General features: G+C 34.0%; 2 protein-coding genes across 2 annotated transcripts; both read right to left on the minus strand.

The window, feature by feature from the left end:
- Positions 1 to 296: 296 nt before the first annotated feature.
- LOC136065576 (probable LRR receptor-like serine/threonine-protein kinase At3g47570) lies at positions 297 to 2,536 on the minus strand. Its single transcript, XM_065768974.1, has 3 exons — positions 1,954 to 2,536; positions 931 to 1,209; positions 297 to 310 (listed from the first exon to the last, which is right to left on the minus strand). The coding sequence occupies exons 1-3, from the start codon at positions 2,498 to 2,500 to the stop codon at positions 297 to 299; spliced, it is 840 nt and encodes a 279-aa protein (XP_065625046.1). The 5' UTR covers positions 2,501 to 2,536.
- A 7,467-nt stretch (positions 2,537 to 10,003) lies between these two features.
- Positions 10,004 to 12,710, minus strand: LOC112031677 (protein neprosin). The gene is made up of 7 exons (XM_024064389.2): positions 12,390 to 12,710; positions 12,109 to 12,195; positions 11,757 to 11,999; positions 11,361 to 11,525; positions 11,197 to 11,250; positions 10,937 to 11,083; positions 10,004 to 10,570 (listed from the first exon to the last, which is right to left on the minus strand). Exons 1-7 carry the CDS (start codon positions 12,576 to 12,578, stop codon positions 10,208 to 10,210), a joined length of 1,248 nt encoding a protein of 415 aa, XP_023920157.1. The 5' UTR covers positions 12,579 to 12,710; the 3' UTR covers positions 10,004 to 10,207.
- Between the last annotated feature and the right edge of the window lie 9,276 nt (positions 12,711 to 21,986).

Genomic DNA, 21,986 nt, shown 5'->3' on the forward strand with positions numbered 1-21,986 from the left:
CTTCTGCTTCAAGGAAGAGAGGTCAACCTTCGACTACTATAAAAGTCCCAATACCCTCACAAATCGAAGTACGCATAAATGACCCTCTCTAGCACTCTGGAGTTGTAAAAGATTCTAACTTAACTTTCGGAGGGTATTTGGCCGGCACCACATCGGTGCTCTCTGTAGGTTTTCTCTTTTTGTCGTGCGGGTGACTTTTTGAGCGTGCAAGTAACGTGTGACTCACTGCTAATTTTTTAGGCATCATCATAATAAAACTAGAAAATCATAATGATCACAACCTTCATAATAAATCATCATTCTTGTGCACCTACAAAGAAGGAAGATAATTTCAATATATTAGAATGATAAGCTTCGGAATTCATAAATGACAGTATGCTAAATGGTCGTTTTCCTAAAAATAAATAGAATTGAAAAGATATTCATCATCAGTAACTTAATATTTATGTTTTACTAGTGAGAAAATTCATGATGCGAGAATCCTTATTTGCGGTATGAAAAAATCCCAACCCATTCAATAATTGTGGAATTGGTGTGCATTTGCTTGGATTCATTTAGAATTCTAAACAAGAAAACTCCTCCAACAAATTCGTCAAATTTAACTACACCCTTCAAATGTCTATGTTATTCATTCAGTAAAACTGAGATAATATAATCTTATGTTATCGATATAGAGACCTCCTACATCTTGTGGACCACTTCAACGATAGAAATCAACAAATAAAAAATAGATTTTAGAGGCATATTATGTGTTTTGGTATTATAAAAAAGTAATTGGGCTTATTCCCTAACTAAATGTAACATAATGTGCTATATGATTAGTGACACCTTCTTCCCTTAAAATATTTGGACTAGCCTTATCATATTAGGTCATGTAGTGTGGGGTGCTACCAAATTATAACATATACACAAAGGCAAACAATATATTACCTGTGGATTGAAGCCTTTGTCTGTGTCTATTAGTTCCAAGAAGTTTCTGTCGAATTGAATGTAGCTCAATTATATCAGCACTCTTGTTCATCCATTCTCTTGGAAATTCAACCGAACAAGCAACCCCAATTTTGAAAATCATAATCAAGCATTCTTGACTTGTTACACTTCCATTTTGACCCTCATTGTGAGTAATGTTATTTGTACGTGTCTCTCCTTCTCTTTCATGCACACGCAGAAGGATAGGATCTATAATGTCAATTATCTGTTCTGGCAAAACTGCTTTAACAAGGTCGTGGAGGTTTAAGTTATCTTGAAAAATATTATTAGTAGGCATTTTTTCCGTGAACATCTCTAATAATAATATGCCACAACTATAGACATCGCCATATGTTGACACGTTATTTCCCAAACCATACTCAACAAAAAAACAGTTACATATAACATATATGTAACGTGAGCATAGGTTTCCACTAAAAAAAAAAGATGGAAAAATATATGTAACAGGCAAGTATATTAAAAGAGCATTTTCTCTGCAACCAGCTACTAATCCAGGAGTTACTTATAGAACTTGATGCTAAAGCTGTTATTAGCCTTCTAGCTTGCAATACAGAATCCTTTCCTCAATATGCTCCTTTTATTGATGACTGTAGGAACCTATTGCATCGGCACCCATTGTGGAAGATCCAACATTGTTACAGGGAATCTAATGCCTATGTCGACGCTCTGGCCAAGAAGGCAGTCTTTATTCAACATGATTTTTGAACATTAGACACTCCGCCTATGGAGATGTCCCAACTGTTGATGCAAGACCTCTCTGATCTATTTTGTAACCGGGTTTGTAACTATACAGCCCCTGTGGCTGTTGTTTAGCTTTTAATATATTTCATGTTTACCAAAAAATAATAAGAATTAAGATAAGTGGGAAATTTTGTTATACAACATTCTATATAACTTTAAAATATAGTAAAAGACAAAGAGAAAAGGAACATAACTAAATTTAAAAAATAAACAAATGTTTACCTGGAGAAGTATAACCAATTGTGCCTCTTATTCCAATGGAGCTTGATTGGTGAATAGAATAATCTTGGGCAGCATCAAAAAGTAATCTTGCCAAGCCAAAGTCATCTACATGTCCAACCATTTCATCATCAAGAAGAACATTGCTAGGCTTGAGGTCACAGTGAATGATTGGTGTATGGCAATGATAATGAAGATAATTCAATGCATTAGCAACATCAATGGCAATATCCAGTCTCTGAAGAAGACTCAAATTCCTTCGTTCCTCAAGAGTCTCGCCTGTTCTTAGAGTTGGATGCAGCCATTCATCTAGGTTGCCATTCGCCATGAACTCATATACCAATGCTTTAAAATCATTACCTTGATAGTCAATACTAGAACACGATGTAAGAACCTTTACAATATTTCGATGTCTAATGTTTTGTAGAGCCTCACACTCGGCCATGAAACTTTTAGAAGCTCCATGACGCAAAAGGTTGAGCACCTTGATAGCAATCGTATGTCTACCTTGATCAAGAATTCCCTTATACACAGATCCAAAGTTAACCATACCAATTAAATTGGTAGAAGAGAATCCATCAGTTGCTTTAAGTAGATTTTGGTAAGATAGATTCAAAAGCAAATTCCCCGAGTCACTGGAGGTATTTTCTTTTCTTTTCTTTCTTAAAGAGGAAAGAAATGGAAGTGATAGAACCAAAGTTACTCCAAAAAGCCCAGAAATATAGAGAATATTAACTTAAAGGTGACGGTAAACTTTCTCTTCTTAGATTTTTGGTATTTACATTTTGGAAGCTGAAACTTAGGTATACCCCCACAAAGCTTACTATTACCCTTAACAAAAGTTGCACTTCCGTTCTTAAAAACCCCAACTGTTGGCACCTCACATTCAAAATTGTTATAAGATAGATTCAAAAATTGCAAGTAGACAAAGAGCTCCAAAAAGTTTGGAATTTGTCCAAACAAATTATTGTTGGAAAGATCAAGATCTTCAAGACCTCTTAATGATTCCAAAGAAGACGGAACAATTCCTTGGAAGAGGTTCCTCTCATGGCTAGAGTTTCGAGCCTTACACAACTACCAAGACTTGTTGGAATTTTACCAAAAAACTTGTTTTCAGAAATATCCAAGTATTCAAGATTCTTAAAATTTCCTAGTTCCATCAGAAGTGCTCCAGCAAATTGGTTGGCAGACAAATCAAGAAAAGTTAATGAGAATGAGAGACCAATGACTTGTGGAGATATTGAACCATTGAGATTGTTATTAGCAAGATTCAAAGAAAACAATTCTTTGCACTTGCTTAGACTTAACGGGATGTTTCCTTCAAGATTATTATATCAAATAGTATCAATGAAGAGAGATTGGATATTGAGGGAGGAATTGTACCAGACAACCTATTTCCTGCCACACTAAAGAATATAAGTTTGGTCAATTGACCAAAAAAAGTAGGGATAATCCCGCCTAACTTATTATCAGATGCTACAAAGGCGTATTGAGAGGGTAAGTTCCCAAAAGAAGGTGGGATAACTCCTATCATTTTATTGTTAAGAATAAAAAAGGATTGGAGCTTTGACAAGTTGCCTAGCGCTGCAGGGATTTCTCCAGTCAGAAGGTTGTAACCGACAGAAAGTTTTTTGAGATTGACGCAATTGGATAAATTGCTAGGAATTTTACCACTGATTGAGTTATTGTTCAATCGTAAGACTTGCAATTTATGCAAATAACCAATTTCAAGAGGGATTTCATTATTAAAGATGTTGTTTTGGAGGGTTATTTGCCTCAAAAAACTTAAATTTCCAATATGTGGTGATATGGAGCCTGTGAAGTTTTGAGCTTGCAATGAACAATAATGGTGAACAACAATGGCGGAGAGAGAGAGAGAGGAAAAGAGAGAACTCTATTGATTAATCAAAACAGAAAAGTGTTTTTACAAGCTCATTTGATACATTACTATAACCACTACTTATATAGCTTTCAATAATAGATACAATCTGAAATCTTCTAAGAGGTTCCATCATAACTGAATCTTGATAGCTCTGCAACTGCTTCCGGGTTTTAAGGGAGGGTAGTTATAAACGGTTATCATCTGGGCTCTCTCTGTGACTAGCTTTAACATCTGTGGAGAACAGAGCAAGCCTTGAGCACCTGAGTGGAAGAAGATCAAAACTGTGTCGTTCTTGTTACTCAGAAAGATGACGTTTTCTCTTAACTCCTCTTAAACTCAACTTCATTTAAGTCCTACGACACCGTTTTGACTTTAGCACCAATTTACCGTTGGATAGAACTAGCCGTTACTCTGCACCTCTTTGTTCTTCTTCTTTCAACTTCAACCTACAATGTTCCTCAGGTCTCAAGTCCTTGCTTACTCTATCAGAGCCTACCAGTTTCGAAGATGACAAATTCAATATGGTGACCCTCTAATGCCGGCGACCACAGGTGACCCCTTGCCATTGGCAAAAGTGGATGCTGTCATTCCAAGAGCTCCTAACCTGGAGAGGATCATCGTGATCTTGGCTTTGAACTCAAGCAATGCTAAGTGCTAACCGTCTGTCTCATTATTCCCGCCAGCAACAAAGGTGGTCAACAAACCACAACTCAAGAGAAGGATAAAAGCATGCATGGAAAAAGAAGAGGATGGTGGAGTTGAACTCCAGTGGGAAAGTCTTATATGCAATATGGCTGAAGAAGCAGTTGGTTTTTTGAAACAAAACAAATAAAGAGGGTTTGATTTCGCAGCTTAGCACTCATAGGAAAAGCACATTTATAAGAATTTGGTAAAGATTGAAGAACCAACATACTGCATGTAGTACGGACCCCAGCCTGAAAGACTACAAGGACTTCGGGAATTCACCTAACTGTAATCAAAGCATGTAATAGTCAGTGACCTCAGTGCTCCCTTTACCTTTATAATTAGAGGAAAAATCAAAATATTCTTTGTGATTGAATATGAAAAATATTTAAATAAACGTCATTTCCGAATACTTGGCTGATTTCCTATTTTAATTTTGGGTTTTTTAAAAAGAAGGACAAATTATATCGAATGGAAGCTTTTTTTTTTTTTTTTTTTTGAGAACTGTCAAATCGAAGCTTATAATTGAAATATAGAAATTGAACAAATTCTACGTTCCAAGATTTTAGTTATAATATTCCAACAATATAACTAAAATTATTATTATTCTCAAGTAATGAGTATTTCTTGACCAATTTCAAATATAAAATAAGAAAGTAATTATTGAGGGATTAATAGTTTTGGATGAATAAGCATACTTTTTCCTATTATTTATAAGATATGAGTTTATTTTTCAAAATCATAACAAATTCATTACCAAACCCATAAACAAGCCTACACTCGTCTTGTATTTTATCAAGCTCTATTGTTTAAAAGTCTATTAATGTACAATTTTTTTTGTTTTGGCTGGGGCTAAACTTGTTTATTAAATAAGTCTAAAATTAAGGCTCAAATTTGACTCATTTATAAACAAACAAATATGAACGAGTTTTTTATAAATCCAAGTCCAAGCTGTTTATGAACGGCTTGATTCATGTACATCCATAATTTTAAATATATTTATATGAATGGAATGCTAGGGTTGGGACCAAATTAGAAAGTTCACAAAATATAATTGGAATTTCAAGAAATTTGGTAAAGAAGAAAGAAAGAAAAAAGAAAGAAAAGAAGAAACAGAAAAGCGGACATAAAGAGAAGAAAGAAAGAAAGAAAGAAATAGAACAAAAAAGAAGAAGAAAGAGAGCTGGTGATTAGACAAGACACTGAGCAGTGGGTCCCATTTAGTGAATGAAATTACAATATTACCATAAAACTCATATTTCAAAACTTGAAAACAAGTTTTTCTTGTTTCTGAATTTGTTCACTCATATCCCAAAAAATTGAGATATTTTAACTGAGTTAAGTGTTTGATAAATCATCCAAACAAGCTTCGTACCCATGGGGCCCACCGATTTTGGGTTATGAGTTACCAAAACTAAGATATGTTAACTTAGTTTACCAAAATCCAAACAAGGCCTAAAAACTCAGGATTGCTTGGCTTGCTCTCACTTGTGATCATCAAACACGAGTGCGGAATTTTGGTATGGAAAACATAGTACCATTAATAACAAGTTCTAAAACACGATGATGGATTAAGTTCCACTAAATTCTTTGTTTGTTATGAGTTCGAGTTAGCTCAATTGTTAAAAAAATTTATAATCGAATAAAAAATTTAGGATTCAAATTCCCGTCAACACCAAAAATTAATGAGTGTTTTAGCTTAATGATAAGAGTAATTTTTAATAACTGGTTATAGGTTGAAATCCTCTATTTATAAAAAACAAAACAAATTTGTTTGTTTGTTTGCTTCTTAAAAATATTTCAATGGGAGGGAGGGTTAAACCCTAACTAGACACATCAAGAGATACGGTGTAAACTCTTAATTAGTTAATACTTAATATTATATAATTTTGTAATTTTTTTTATTGAATGCTTTTTTTAGGTGCTTTTTTCCTTTTATATAGTATTACGCTTACAAAATATATTGGTTCAAAAATAATAATAATCTAATTTAAAAATGTTTAAATTTAAATTTTTTACTTTAATATATATTTTAATATTATATACAAGATTGTGTTATGGATGGTAGTACATAACATCTTATTGATAAGTAATTTGGTATGTTTATTAAGAATAAAATACAGAGAAGAAAGAAAGAAAGAAAGAAATAGAACAAAAAAGAAGAAGAAAGAAAGCTGGTGATTAGACAAGACACTGAGCAGTGGGTCCCATATTTAGTGAATGAAATTACAATATTGCCATAAAACTCATATTTCAAAACTTGAAAACAAGTTTTTCTTGTTTCCGAATTTGTTCACTCATATCCCAAAAAAATAAGATATTTTAACTGAGTTAAGTGTTTGACAAATCATCCAAACTAGCTTTGTACCCATGGGGCCCACCGATTTTGGGTTATGAGTTAACAAAACTAAGATATGTTAACTCAATTTACCAAAATCCAAACAAGGCCTAAAAACTTAGGATTGCTTGGCTTGCTCTCACTAGTGATCAGTCAAACATGAGTGGAATTTTGGTATAGAAAACATAGCACCATTAATAACAAGTTCTAAAACACGATGATGGATTAAGTTCCACTAAATTCTTTGTTTGTTATAAGTTCGAGTTAGCTCAATTGTTAAAAAAATTTATAATCGAATAAAAAATTTAGGATTCAAATTCCCGTTGTAGGGACCGGGTTTGGTCGCTGTCGCTATTGGATGAGTGGATTCAGGCCCAACTAGCTCAATACAATGAATTTGTAAAGAATGGGTTCAAGAACTAGGTCCTAGTGAGGATTACAACGATTAAGCATGGGTGCATGTGGATTGGATAATAAAGATGTGGACTGAAGTCTGGGGTGCTGTCCTCGGCCCTAATCTTAAGGGCTTGAAGTTCTTATTACTTCTTTAGTACTTGGTTACAAAGATGATACAAGTTACTACAATGTTCGTTCTTCCAAGTTCCCGTCCCTTTCTCTGGGAGGTCTCTCACATTATATACCCTCTTTCAGTTGATCTTGACCCTCCATTTGTTGACAATATAAGTCACTACTTAAGTGCTTGTCCCATCAGCCGCCTTCCCAAACTTTCTGTAGGTTGCAGCAACCAAGGCAACACTGTTCAGGGGTCTTTTCCTCATTAATATGACCAGAACGTTAGTTGTGGGCATTTAATGTGGAGGTTACAGTTCCTCCCTGAATTGCTCCTTCATCATACTCCTATGGCTGACACGTTGTACTTGTTCTTTCTCTTGGGACACTCTAGGAGGCTGCCTTTGAGGGTCTGTTGCCTCTTCCTCCTCTGGTCTTAGTTGGTCGAGGACAGAATTGTCCTTGGCGATGTTCCTGGGCAATTTGGACTCTCTCACTTCGTCCTTGGACGATCCTTCCTCCTCAGCATGGGCCTAGGGCCTGGTACGAAGTGGGTCGGGGCTGCCTAATTCCTTGGTCCCACACCTATCAACGCCAAAAATTAATGAGTGTTTTAGCTTAATGATAAGAGTAATTTTTAATAACTGGTTATAGGTTGAAATCCCCTATTTATAAAAAACAAAAAAAATTTGTTTGTTTGTTTTCTTCTTAAAAATATTTCAATGGGAGGGAGGGTTAAACCCTAGCTAGACACATCAAGAGATACGGTGTAAACTCTTAATTAGTTAATACTTAATATTATATAATTTTATAATTTTTTTTATTGAATACTTTTTTTTAGATTTATTGGTTCAAAAAATATATTGGTTATTATAATAATAATCTAATTTAAAAATGTTTAAATTTAAATTTTTTATTTTAATATATATTTTAATATTATATACAGTATTGTGTTATGGATGGTAGTACATAACATCTTATTGATAAGTAATTTGGTATGTTTATTAAGAATAAAATACTCTATAATCCAATTATTGGATTTTCAAAATTCATCTAAAAAAATTATTAAATAAAATAATGTTAACAAAGACTTAACATTAAAAAGTTATCAAAATTATGGATTTCATTGATTTAAACAAAGGTTTGCTCCCTTAAAAAAAAATGAGGTTTGTTACTTCATAATAAGAGAAGTAAACTCAGCCGGATCGCACTCAAAAAAGTTCTTAATAATATGAGGTTTGCCTTTAAAATTTTTAATAATATAAATTTCAAATTTTATTCTCTTTTAAAATTCGTTCCATTATACAACAACATCCCTTTTGAGTTGTTTTTCGATTTATAGATTATATTTGTATTTTTTTAATTTCAATTTACTCTTAAGTTTTTTTTGAGAATCTACTCTTAAGTATTCAAATGATACATTTATATCAATTAATTTAATACATTAATGATTTTATAAAGAGTTTTTTGTTTATAAGTATATATTATATGCTAAAGTTATTTGAGATGATCTTTTAATTATAGTATTAATTAATAATTAACTTTCCATATTTTCTTTTAACATTGTTTCCTATCTAAAATCCTCGTTATGCCATTGCTACTATGTACTAGTATAACTTTTTATTTTTATTATTGACTTCAAAAATCAAAATTATTATTATTATTATTATTATTAATGTGTGTTTCAATTAGCTTAGTTGGTAAATTTCATGTTCGGAATATGAACTCTATCTACACCAAAAATAGATTAGTGTCCTTTTTTTTTTTTTTTTTTTTTTTTTTTTGTGGAGAAAAAACCGATTTGTGTCTTAAGATAACGATAAGAGCAATCGTCATGGAATGAACCCGTAAATTAGAAATATTACCATCTCAAATAAAAAAATAAAAATATTTACTTGCTATTATTTTTTTTTGATAATGGTAATAATTAACAATTGAAATATAATTATTTGTGAGATTAGCTACAAGTTTTTCTCAACTTTCTGTTTGTTTTCCATATTACTCTATTCTTTCATTGTATAATCGTTTAATTTCCAACAAGGAAGACTCCAATTGAGGGGTCAATATAACATATAAGGACACCACTTAATCAAAAATTCTACGCCAATGAGTTTTGGTCCAATTATACTATATTAAGCACTCCTTCTCATTAGTATCCAATCTAGGATTTCACTACTCAACTCACAACACTAGTAACACATGAAAATTCCAACATAACTTGTAGCAATGAATTTTGAAAAGAAAGAATAAAGTGAAGGTTCAAATAAACGTTCAGTAACCTTTTATAAAATATATTAGCATTTTTTCCATTTCAAATCTTGCACAACTTATGAGAGAGAGAAAGAGAGAGAGAGAGAGAGAGAGAGAGAGAGATCATCTATGGTAACCCATGAAAATTAAAATGACTCCATCTAGTTAGAAAATGTTACTCTCACCACAAATCTATTAGCTATGATACCATGTTTTTGAAGTTGGTGGGCCTCCACATAATCACATTCCCAAACACTGATAGACCACATATAATGGAAGAGTCACAATCTCAAAGCACACCAAGGAAGATAGAATGAATGGAGAAGAGGATGGGAACTCTTTGTTTGGAATGGAGAAAAGCATGAGTATATACACTATACCATACAATCTAAAATTCCACCATATTAAATTAGATAATTTTTTAAAATTTTACTACTCCATAGAATAACCTTTTTTATATAATTGAATCAGAGAGTTTCATATGACATATGGCTTTTAGGTACATTTGGTGTGACATGAAGAAAACAAGAAAACGATTCCCCTCTTCATATGTTTCCCTCTTTCTCCTTATTTTGAAACAATAATCTAAATGATCATGGACAACTGGGGTTTCTACCAGGACCACCAAAATAAAAGAAGTCTCCAGAACTTATGAGATTATAGCAATTGGGTTTTGTTATGATTGTATGACTGTTCCGAGGACCCCTGAGAACTGTTAAACCATCAATAACCTTGAGTTTATTGAAGAAACTAGCCTTGCCAGGCCCTTCTTCAGGGAAATGGCCACTGCCCATTTGTGTTGTGGTGTGCTGCCCATCATGCTTTGAGTTTATCACCTCTCCTCCCCATTCAACCACTGAAGCGCTATCAGACAGGATCGAGAATATGGAAGATGGCCAATATCCGAAGTCTCTGTCCGCAATTTTCATCCACCAGTCTCCCTTTCCATTAATGTCCTACCTCATTGTACATGTCATGCAAATCAGTCTAATATTTTGAATGATAAATGAAGGTCTAAAGATTAATGAAAGAGAAAAAAAAAAAAAAATGAATCTTTTTGTGTAGAACAACATGGACACTTAAATTCACTGTCTTAAAAAATAAGTTAGGTAAAAATAAATTGTGTACAGAAAAAACAAATTAAACAATTAAATTTAAAAAGTTGTATATAAAAATACATAAACCGAGAAATAAGAATTTCAAATATACACTGTTACAACTAAAACCAAAAGAAATTCAAACATATCTGTAACATTTGTTACTATGTGTATCCAAAAAGTAAAAGTACTTGATAAAGTAATTAAATTGAAATATTGTACTACCTTCCAAACATAGAATTTGACTGAATGTTGGGTACCACCATAGATGGAATAAGGGGTGACGGTTGCACCCATCGCAATCTGGTTGTCGACTTGAACAAAGCCAGAGCACATCAGATTGTAGCAACCTGTGTTTTGATATGAATCATCCTGCAGCGATGATAATTTTTTTTTTTTTTTTTTTAAAGAAGCTTTTCAAAAATGAAACAGTATATATAAACATGGTCAGTGCTAGTAGGGAAGTCAAATATTAAAACACGTACAGTCCAATACGTGAACAGTCTAGTGTTGCTATCTCCATATAGATGTTCGCAGACCTGTTTTTCCACATAAAATAATTTTGTAAAAAAAAAAAAAAGGAAAATTATTACTAATTAATTGTTTAGCATTCGCCTAAGAGAAAAGATGATGATGAAATTATATATACCATCATGCCGGCTTCAATGGTATTAAGATCTTGACCATATTTACCAGCTATCATCCAAAATTGAGACAAGCTGAACTCATTTGTTTCCTGGGTATGGGGATTCCACACGTTCATCTCTGCCATCATTCCATAGTACTTATCTCCTTGCTCAATAAGCACTGCATGCTAGAAACTCAACCAGGAAAATAAAGGTTGTGAATGCCGATTTAAGTCCTTCATTATAGTAGATAGTAAATCTGTCTGGTCTGTAGCTAAGGGGGCAACTATAATGCCCATGAACAATAACTGGTTTAATCCAGTTTTTTGTCTCTGATGTACTCCCTTTGACTGGTATAAAAAAAGAAGAAGCATTGAGCTTAAACCTATTAATAATATTCGTTAAAAATTAAGTAGTACCTCATGGGTAGATAGATCGATTTTAGACTGAGCATTAGAGATGTTATGATGTTTTTTCCTTCCATAATTTGTTGCAGAGCCTGCCCTTAATAAATCTTCTTCTTTAGTTCTTCTTATGGGAATGGTTCCTTCTGGGCACCTTCCATTCAAGTGCCATGGCTGAGTAAATTTGGGCTTGGAGTTTGAAGAGACATCGTTCCTCTCATCAAATGAAAACCCTTCTGGGTAAGAACTTGGTCTCATCTATTGCATTCAGCATAGATACCAATGCAAACCCAGCCCATACCATACATACAATAAGTATCAAATTATTCATGATACCAAATGAAATTTACTTAATTAAACTAGTTACCTGTATTGTGTGATTTTTTAACAAAGGATGATCAAAAGCTGGCTGCTTGTTGATATCTACGCAGTCGATTATATCTCCATCCGGGCTCTGTATCACATAAATTTTCTCAACACACGTACATAGATATTAGTCTGAATTCTCAGTGTCGTAATAAAATTACACTGCTATTGTACATGGGACTTATGAAGACACCACAACCCACAAAAGTGAATGACTCTTCTAAGACTAAAGCAGAAAATACAATATAGAACACAAACATATTATATGAAGTGATTAATAACCTCGATGGATTTAAGAGCAGGCTTGTTAAGGCGCTTCAATTGCTGCTGAACCTCTAGTTTTTGTTTCTTATCGAATATGGTGTTAGTGTTTCTATTTCCAACTGATGACATTGGTATGAGAAAGAACAAACAAAATGTCATCTTTACTGCCCTCTTCCACCTCCTCCCACTTCCACAAGGCAGAGCCATGAGTGACTAGCTAATATTCGAATCAAGTGGCGGATTTGTGGTGTATAGAGATGTAATAGCTAGCTTTGGTCGTCCCCTTTGCAGTACTTAAACATATATATACTTACAAACTTCTATAGAAATGATCACCCTATTTTTGGCCATATCTAAATGGGACTTTGATTTAGCTATTTAACGTAAATTTTTTCACCTTATAAGTACAAACTTCCTATTTAATTTCCTATTGACCACTACAATTCTTTTGTTTCTTTGTTATTTTGCTGGACCACTGGAGGATTCCAAAATAGACTTTTGCCTTGTTGAAGCTGCCTTGTTGAAAGCTAGCTGGTGGATGTGATGGGTGTTTAATAAATGACTCTAATCTAATGACTTAACAAGGAGTCAATACAAAACTTTTGCCTTGATTTACTGTAATGGAATAGGAATTTGGTTCCGGTTTGGTTTTCTATGTAACACCTTTGGTCGTCTTCTATCTAAGAATTTTTCCAACAACTTTCTATCCTAGGGTTTATTAATTCTCCTCTGTGGTAAAATTATGCATCAAACTTTAAAAGTTTAATCTGTAATTTTTTAATATAAAGAAATGCCACATCATTTAAAAAATACCAAGTCATTATTCTATTAGCTATGTAAGTAATACCAATAACGGAAATTAACCAAAGGACTTATACGGCTCATTTTGAAAATTTGAGGGACCAATTGTGTTCACTTGAAACTCGAGGGACCAATTGTGCACACAAGATAAACTTCAAGGCTTAATAGTGTAGTTTTGCCATATTAATTCTCCTCTGTGATTAAAATTATGCATAAAGCTTTAAAAGTTTAATTTGTAATTTTTTAATAAAAAGAAATGTCACATCATTTAAAAAATGCTAAGTCATTATTCCGTTAACCACGTAAGCAATACTAATAACGGAAGTTAATACTGCTCATTTTGAAAATTTGAGAGACCAATCGTGCTCACTTGAAACTTGAGGGACCAATTGCGCACACAAGATAAACTTCAAACACTAATAGTGTAGTTTTGCCTTATTAATTCTCCTCTGTTATTAAAATTATGCACGAAGTCCATTGAATTCGAAAAAAGTTGGAGTTTCTGTAGCCAAAGGCTTGGGACAACATCGAGTAGGACAAGTCTTCGTGGTCCCATCATTTTTATTTTATTGCTATGCCATTACAACAATGAAGACTAGAAATGGCTTGAATCAATGTTAGAACTTAGATCACTAAGAAATTGAGAATGCTTGGCTGCGGGCATGGATCAAGTTGATAAGGAGAAAATGACCAAATACCACCCTTTTATGAATTTTATAGCAAAAAAACACTATTTCGGAAATAATTGATGATCTACCACTTTTTCTAGTACTCGAGTTCACTAAACTCGAGTACCATATTTTCTAATTCCACCGTGGCATGGCTGATATGGCATTTGGGGATTTAAAAATGCTGCTACATACTCGAGTTTCCTGGGCTTGAGTACTATATAGTGGTACCCGAGTTTATATAACTCGAGTATGGTTCGTGTTACACGGTACTAAAACACCCAAGATTGAACTTTATTTGTCACTTTCACTTCTCACTCTCACTTCTTAGAACACACTCTCACTCTCCTTTGCACCTAAACATACAAACCCCAAACCCTCACACCATTAGCGGCAAAAAACCCGTCGGCGGCAAAAGACTCTCGTCAGTGACCTCTCACTCAGCTCTTACTGTGAACACACTCTCACTCTCCTTCACACCCAAACATACAAACCCCAAGCCCTTACTCCATTGGTGGCAGAAGACTCTCATCGGCGACCTCTCACTCAGCTCTCTCACTGTCTCACACTAAGGTTAGTTTTTTAGTTTTAGGGTTACATCTTTCATTTGAAATTTTACTGGATTCAAAATTAGAAATATTGAAAAAAAAATTAAAAAAAAATTAAAAATAAAAACACAAAGCTGATATTGTGTTTCTATAGTGCAAAAAAGTAAGACTCAAAAGTACTTTCCATTTTTTCTTTTTTTTAATTATTTTGGGGCCTAAGAAACAAGATTCTTATATATCTTAGCTTAATATATTTGGGTTATTTCAAATTTGGAAGAAAGATAAATGTAAGACTCAAAAGTACTTTTCCTACAAATAGAGCTGGAATTGATATGGTTGCTTGGAGTTTAAATTATCTGTTTTGATTTTATATTTTTTGGGATAGTTGAATTTTATTTTGATTTTGCCTTTTATTTTATTTTTGGGTGGAAAATGTAATTGGGCTATTGCTGAATCATGCTAATAAGTTTGTGTACGTTATTGCTGATGATAACAAACATTATGGCATGCGCAACAACAACATATTATTTGCTCACCATGTAGAAATTACTATAATAAGTTTTGTTTATTGCAATGAAAAATGTCCTAAAATGCTAATCTGAGGCTATCATAGAAACTTTGTTTGTTTCTTAAAAGCAATTCTCCAAAAAAAAAAAAAAAAAATTTACAACTCCCCATTTTTTTTTCCTTCTATATCAGATAAGAATTACACATTGTTTTGAAATTCATATTTGTTTGTTTCTTAAAAGCAATTCTCAAAAAAAAAAAAAAAAAATTTACAACTCCCCATTTTTTTTTCCTTCTATATCAGATAAGAATTACACATTGTTTTGAAATTCATCAGTGAAACTCTCTCTCTTTCTCTCTCTCCTAATATTGTTTTTTTGAAAATAAATTGTATAGAATACATAGTGATTGATACATCCACTAACATTAAAAATTCTAAACTTTATTGATGCTAAAGTGAGTTTAGTTGTTCTTGTGGTTGATGTGATCCTTGTTGAACTAAACTGGTAGGGCTAGTTTTAATGGTGGTGGTGGGGTTGTGAAGGGGGTGTTCAATTTTGTTTCTTTATTTGTTAAATTGGTAGTTGTGTGGTAGACTTGTTGAACTTGATTGCTTTGAATATCTCTTATATATATTACGAATTGGGATTGATTAGGGGAGATTAGCTCTGCTTACATTGGCATTGCTGGTTTTGAGGGATTAATTACTTGAGAAAAGAAAATATAGTAGGATATTTTTGTCTTCTTGCACTTCATTTGGAGTTTCATGCTTCCAATCCAATAAGTTTTTATTCATTTTTAGATTTTTGTGCACCAATGCATCCTTTGGTGATTTATTCTTGATTAAGCTTGAAACTTATCTATTTGAGGCATTAGTTATAGCATAATAGATAATTATATAACGAATGTGATTGGTGAATATTAATTTGGCATTTTACTTATCAAAATTTTATATAGTATTTTAAAATGTTTTTTGTGTTATGTTTCAGAATCTAGAACTCAGCTTGAAGCTCTTTGTCATGTGAGAGTTTTATGCTTTTATTGAAATGAGTCCTTTTACTCCATGCAATGTTTTATTTGTTAGCTTTTCTGACAATTTAATACTCATTATGTTAATTTTGATTCAAGTGTATATGCTCCAATCACCACAGATATATATTCTTTTAGGTTTATGAATTGGCTTCTTTTCTTTCCTTTTTGTTTGATGTTGTTGTTTTATTAGTGGGTATATGTCGGTAATGCCATGACTCTGTTTACCTACTAGGCATAAACACATCCAAAACAAATGCCTTCACTTTACCCTACTGCAATTCTCTTTCTTTTAAATTTGCCAATAAACTATATAACAAATAACACTTTTTTCTTCGTCTAGTAGTTCATTGAATGCTTGTAAGGTATATAGCCCCTCTCTCTTGAATGAAATTCAAGCTTATAAAAGAAATGTATTAATGAAAAAGAAAGAAAAAGTAGGAACTCAATTATGTGAATTTTCCTCATGTGTCATGCTCCTTAAAAAGAGAATTAGAATGTTTATGCTTTGCATTTGACCTAATGGGCCATTAATCACCTTTAATTTATGCCAGATATGGACCCATATCAAGCGGGACCCTCTATACGGGATGTCTTGATGAGGCAAGATGTGCATCGTTCAAGTTTGCTTTGGGATGCAACTTTGGCAGGCGAGGTATGCACTTGTCCAAAATCATAGTCAATATATGTAGTAGAAAGATTTTTGGCATCTAAGTTTAAAGTGTAATTATTATGTGCTTAGTGAATGCTATTATTAATACTAAGCTGCTCTGTTTGTAGGAAGTGCTAGATGTACTGACTTGTCGTCACTGAGAGAAAGGTCTGCTTGAAGGTGGGTTAGATCCACGAATCGCCGCTTATATCATAGATGTGGGGTTAGATGGGCTACTTCGGGTCCCAAATATAGACATTGACCATAGCTTAATCACGACATTCGTGGAGAGATGGCGGTTAGAGACGCACTCATTCCACTCGCCCTATGGTGAGATGACTATCACGTTACAAGACATGGGGGTTATAATGGGGGTACCTGTAGATGGCTTGCCGGTGGTGGGATTTACCCCTATGGACGATTGGGGCGACCTTTGGTCTGACTTGCTAGGGCATAGGTTACCGAGAGATGTTCGTGGGAATAAGAACACTGCATTGATGGAAGGGCCGAGGGTAAAAGCCAAATGGCTCGAGGAGCGGTTTAGCAACCCTCTCCTAGCTGACGCCAGTGAGGAGCTTGTGCAGCAATATGCTCGGTTTTACATACTAGAGATGTTGGCTGGTATATTGGAGATGTTCCTAGCATACGTACTTGAGCGCTATATACGAGAAGACCCTGTGTATAGGATAAAGAACTTATGCCACGTTGCTTTGGCAGACTTAAAACACGAAATATCTCACTACAAGGTATTCTTTAACTTGCATTCTTTTTTCAATATATTGTAGAGACATCAGTCTTCTGTGAAGTATAAGCATGATATTTTTTTCCTAAAACCCATGAATACTTGATATTATGAAAATTGAAATTGAAAAAGAAAAAGAAAAAAAGGAATAAAGCGAAAGAAATATTATCTTCATCTTATAGCCTTACAAGTCTTGATTTGTTTTCTTCAACTATAATTATTTAACTTGTATTCATTTCTAACATAATCATTATGGTTCACATACAAAGTATGGGATGCCAAACAAAAGGCCATTGCAGTTATATACAGGGATTTTAAGGAGTCTTATGCAGAGTTGCCGCATTTTTTGGCAGGACTTAAGGATGCAAGTCTAGGTACAAAGTATAAGTTACTAGTGGACGATAATTATGGGGAACCTGTACATTCAAGTCTGTATTTTGGGTGTTTCGTCCATGTATTGTTGGGTTCAAGAAGTGTAGGCCTGTGATTAGCATTGATGCAACCCACCTCTATGGAAAATATAAAGGGAAATTGATGATTGCAATGGCAATGGATGCTAATAATAAGATTTATCCACTAGCCTTCGCCGTTGTCGAGAGGGAGAGCATAGAGACTTAGGGTTGGTTCTTGGCTTTTATAAGAACGTATGTTACCGACCGGAGACACCTGTGTGTCATATCTGACAGACACCCTAAGATACAAGCTATCTTTAGAGACACTAATTGAGACGTCTCCTTACAGCCTTCCATTACTAAACATCGTTACTGCCTTCATCATCTATGCAGTAACGTCAACACTAGATAGAACAATGAAACTTTAAAGAATCTAGTATGGAGAGCAGCAAGTGCTACCCAAGAGCGAAAGTTCAATGCCACCTCCGATTTAATTGAGAATGTCAATCGGGATGCGCAACAATATCTGAAGGATGTGCCCAAAGAGAAATGGGCTCTAACTTTTGACAAGAGTTACCGTTATAGGGCGATGACTACAAACGTCTTCAATTGCTTCAATGGTGTTCTAAAGGTTGCTTATAGGCTACCCATTACGGCAATGGTGAAATCCACATGGTTCAAACTGAATGCTTACTTCAATGATCATCGCAATAAGAGCATAGCGCAGTTGAATTCGAGAAAAAAATGGCCTAAATATGCCTTGGATATCTTCATGAGAAATACGGCGAAGGTGGAGTATCACAGGGTAACGAGATTGAGTGCATAACAACAATCATATCAAGTAGATACACCGCATAATCCAGGGACTGCTGGATGTAGGGATCACACACATGGAGTTAATCTGCTGCAATGAACTTACACATGTCAGAAATGGAAACTGTACAAGATACCATGTTCACATGTCATTGCAGTCTGCATTAGGTATCAACATGATGCAAAGCAGTACATTGACCCAGTCTGCATTAGGTATCAACATGATGCAAAGCAGTACATTGACCCATGCTATAGCGTGGACACATTACTCTAGAGCTATGCTCCCATTTTCCCTACGTTGAAAGATAGATTATCATGGCTGGATCCTAAAGAAACTCGAAAGGTCCTCCCTAACCCCCAATTAATCTGAGAGAAAGATTGCCTTGTCTCAACACAAATTAGGAATGAGATGGACGAGGGCGGAAAACGGCTGAGAACCACACCATGGAAGGAGGGGGGGAGGAAGGTGCAATGCGGGTTGTGTGACTAAGAGGGGCATAACCGAAGAACATGCCCTAAGCGGAACGAGGTACCGACGAGTGGTGGTCTCGTGGACTAGGTACGCTAAGTTTGAATCGTGGCATCCTTTTAAATGTAAAATTTTTCCATTTTTTTAATGCTGATCATAGAAGTTCTGACTTCTGACTTGTTCTAAACATTGCTATGATATGATCGGTTTTTAAATCTTAATTTACTGTTGTTTGTATGGAAAGAAACTTATGCATTAATTGTTAAAAAAAGTGTTCTAAGCTTTTGAGTGAGGTTGCTTATAAGTGATTATGGTATTTTCTTTATGGACTCTTAACAATCTCCCTTCAATTCTTTATTTTGCTTTCACAATTCATCATTGAAGTTGCGGTAGATATGCTAAATCTGCCACATATTTACTTTTCATTCATACATGCAGTAGGTGTAATGCAGAAATGCGCAGGTGTTTCTTTTGCTGTGTATTAGTTGTATAGCAATAGTACATTTCCTGGTAATTCTTGATAGAGCTACTATGTAGCTGTACAATACGTAGGCTAGTCTTGATGGTATATGCTACTTTAAGTTAAGTTAAGCATTCAAAATATCAACTGTCCATTATTTTAATATCAACTGTCATCGTTTTATCTTCAGAAGCAGAGGAATTCGCTGAAGTTTTATCCAAGCCTATTAGATCTCTTCCATATGATACACTTGGACAGACCTTCATGGCGTTTGAGAAGCCAGAGGGAGTCCCAGTTGTGGGCAAATTTTCAAATATGTTAAAATTCATTGTTAAAGAGGTATAAGTACTCCCATTACTCATGAAGATGCTTGGCTTCTCTCACCCTCTCTTGGTGCTTTAAAAAATATTATTGATGCCTCTAAAATTAAGTCTGATATTTATTATCTAGTCATATTGGTTTTATTTTTTTTCCTTGTAGAATTTATGGGCTTTATGTGCTAATTTCATGTAGGCAAAAACATAGAAAACGATCTCATAAATTTTGCTTTGTGCAGACTCAATAAGCTTATTTTATAGTGGTTGTTGATAGCTGTAGATCTTTAGTCTCCGTATCCTACTTTGTTTGGTTAAAACAACAACTTGTGCGGTATCTGTGGTTGTTTCCATGCATAGATTCTTTAAGTTATTATGATCAAAATGAAGGATGGGATATGGAAAATTTATGTCAATCATGAACATATCATAGTTGTTTTATTAACTTATGCATTTGGCGATACTATTTGGTTGATCCAACCACTGGTGAGACAGAGGATGATGGTGTTGAAGATGAATACCAGCTAGAGGACCTGGAGGTTGTAACAATTGATTACATGTTGAAAGTGGGGGTTTCCAATTTCAAAAATGCATGGGAAAGCATGGTTGATGACTGCTTCCCATGCATTATACTATTACTAGCAGGGGAGATTTTCTCTCTTTTATTTTTTTTGGGGGATGGGGGTGAATCTTAGTATGTAACATACCAAATCTTAACTTCTTTCCCTACCAAATACAGAATCAATTAAAATGATAATAGATAGAGAAGAAAATAAATGCTCTTAACCATGCAAACTAATGTACTTAGAACAAGTCAACAGAGCAAGAACTTGCAAATTGCAATGAACTATGCATCTTAGGAAAGCAGTATTGCACAGTTTAACAAGTTCATAAAATTTTCTATTTGGCTTGGAGGGATGTTAAGTTCTAAAACAAATAGAACTGTTTTGAAAAAAATAATTATACAGATTAACACTGGGATTAAGTGAAAATGCCCAAATAATACCACCTCTGAGTTCTCAAGGGTACCATATAAGTTGTGCTGAATGAGTTATGATGTTGGTGATTTTATAAACAGCCTTTCCATATACCACCCATATGATCACATGTAAGTATTAAAAAACCTTAGGCATGTCATAATATAATATAATATAATATAATATTATAAAATAATGAAGGCAGGGGGGTGTGGGGGGAAGAAAATCAACCAATTGGGAATATATATATATATATATATATTAAATATTGTGAATTTCTTCATAAAGCAAAAGAAGAAGATGAGAAGATGAAACCAACTGATTAAAGAAAAGGGAAGAAAATCAACCAATTGGGAATATATATATATATATATATATTAAATATTGTGAATTTCTTCATAAAGCAAAAGAAGAAGATGAGAAGATGAAACCAACTGATTAAAGAAACCATTGGGGCCATTGTATTCTGTTTCTAATGATTTGAGTTAGATGGCTAACCAAAACCAAAGAAAAAAACATATATGGGGACTTTTCTTTCTTTGTTTTTTTATTGAGAGAGAGAGAGAGAGAGAGAGAGAGAGAGAGAGAGAGCATGAGCTTCTAGCCAAGTGGACCCATTGCCTTTAGTTTCCAGTGAATTTAGTTAGATGGGCAGCCACAACCCCCATTCCCCCCTAAAAAAACACAGCATAATCAATTTGAATGCTTGCTAATGAAAAAAAGATAAGCGTGGGGGCATATTACCTGTTGCACTAGTACTTTACTAAAAAAACATAGGATTTTTGTCCAAAAAAAAAGTTTTGAACTTTCATATATAGTATAGATTTATGTCACTACATCAATCAGAATTTGACTTGTATATATAGTGGGTTTGATGCTAGAGTTGTAAAGCTTATTATTGATTTTTACTTTTAAGTTTGCTGAGATCATTACTAATCCCTTTAGGATCACTTATAACACATTATAAGTGGATTTTGATAATTGTAATCGGAGGACTTAATAGTGAATATATTAAACTGCTAATACTGTTTTGGCTAAACATCAAAACAATATGCCATGCAATAATGAGAGGAATTTGTGGGAAAAAAAAAGATAAGAATCAGAAGGCCAGACTATCATAGTTCAAATTCACCTCATCCACCCCATCTCTGTCCATAATTTCCACAAATCCTTTGATCAATGAATTAAAAATGACAAGGTTAGGGCGCACCCCAAGATCCTTCATCCTATGCACAAACCTCAA

Source organism: Quercus suber, unplaced genomic scaffold, assembly GCF_002906115.3.
Source record: "Quercus suber isolate HL8 unplaced genomic scaffold, Cork oak 2.0 scaffold_1032, whole genome shotgun sequence".
In the NCBI taxonomy this organism is placed as follows: Eukaryota; Viridiplantae; Streptophyta; class Magnoliopsida; order Fagales; family Fagaceae; genus Quercus; species Quercus suber.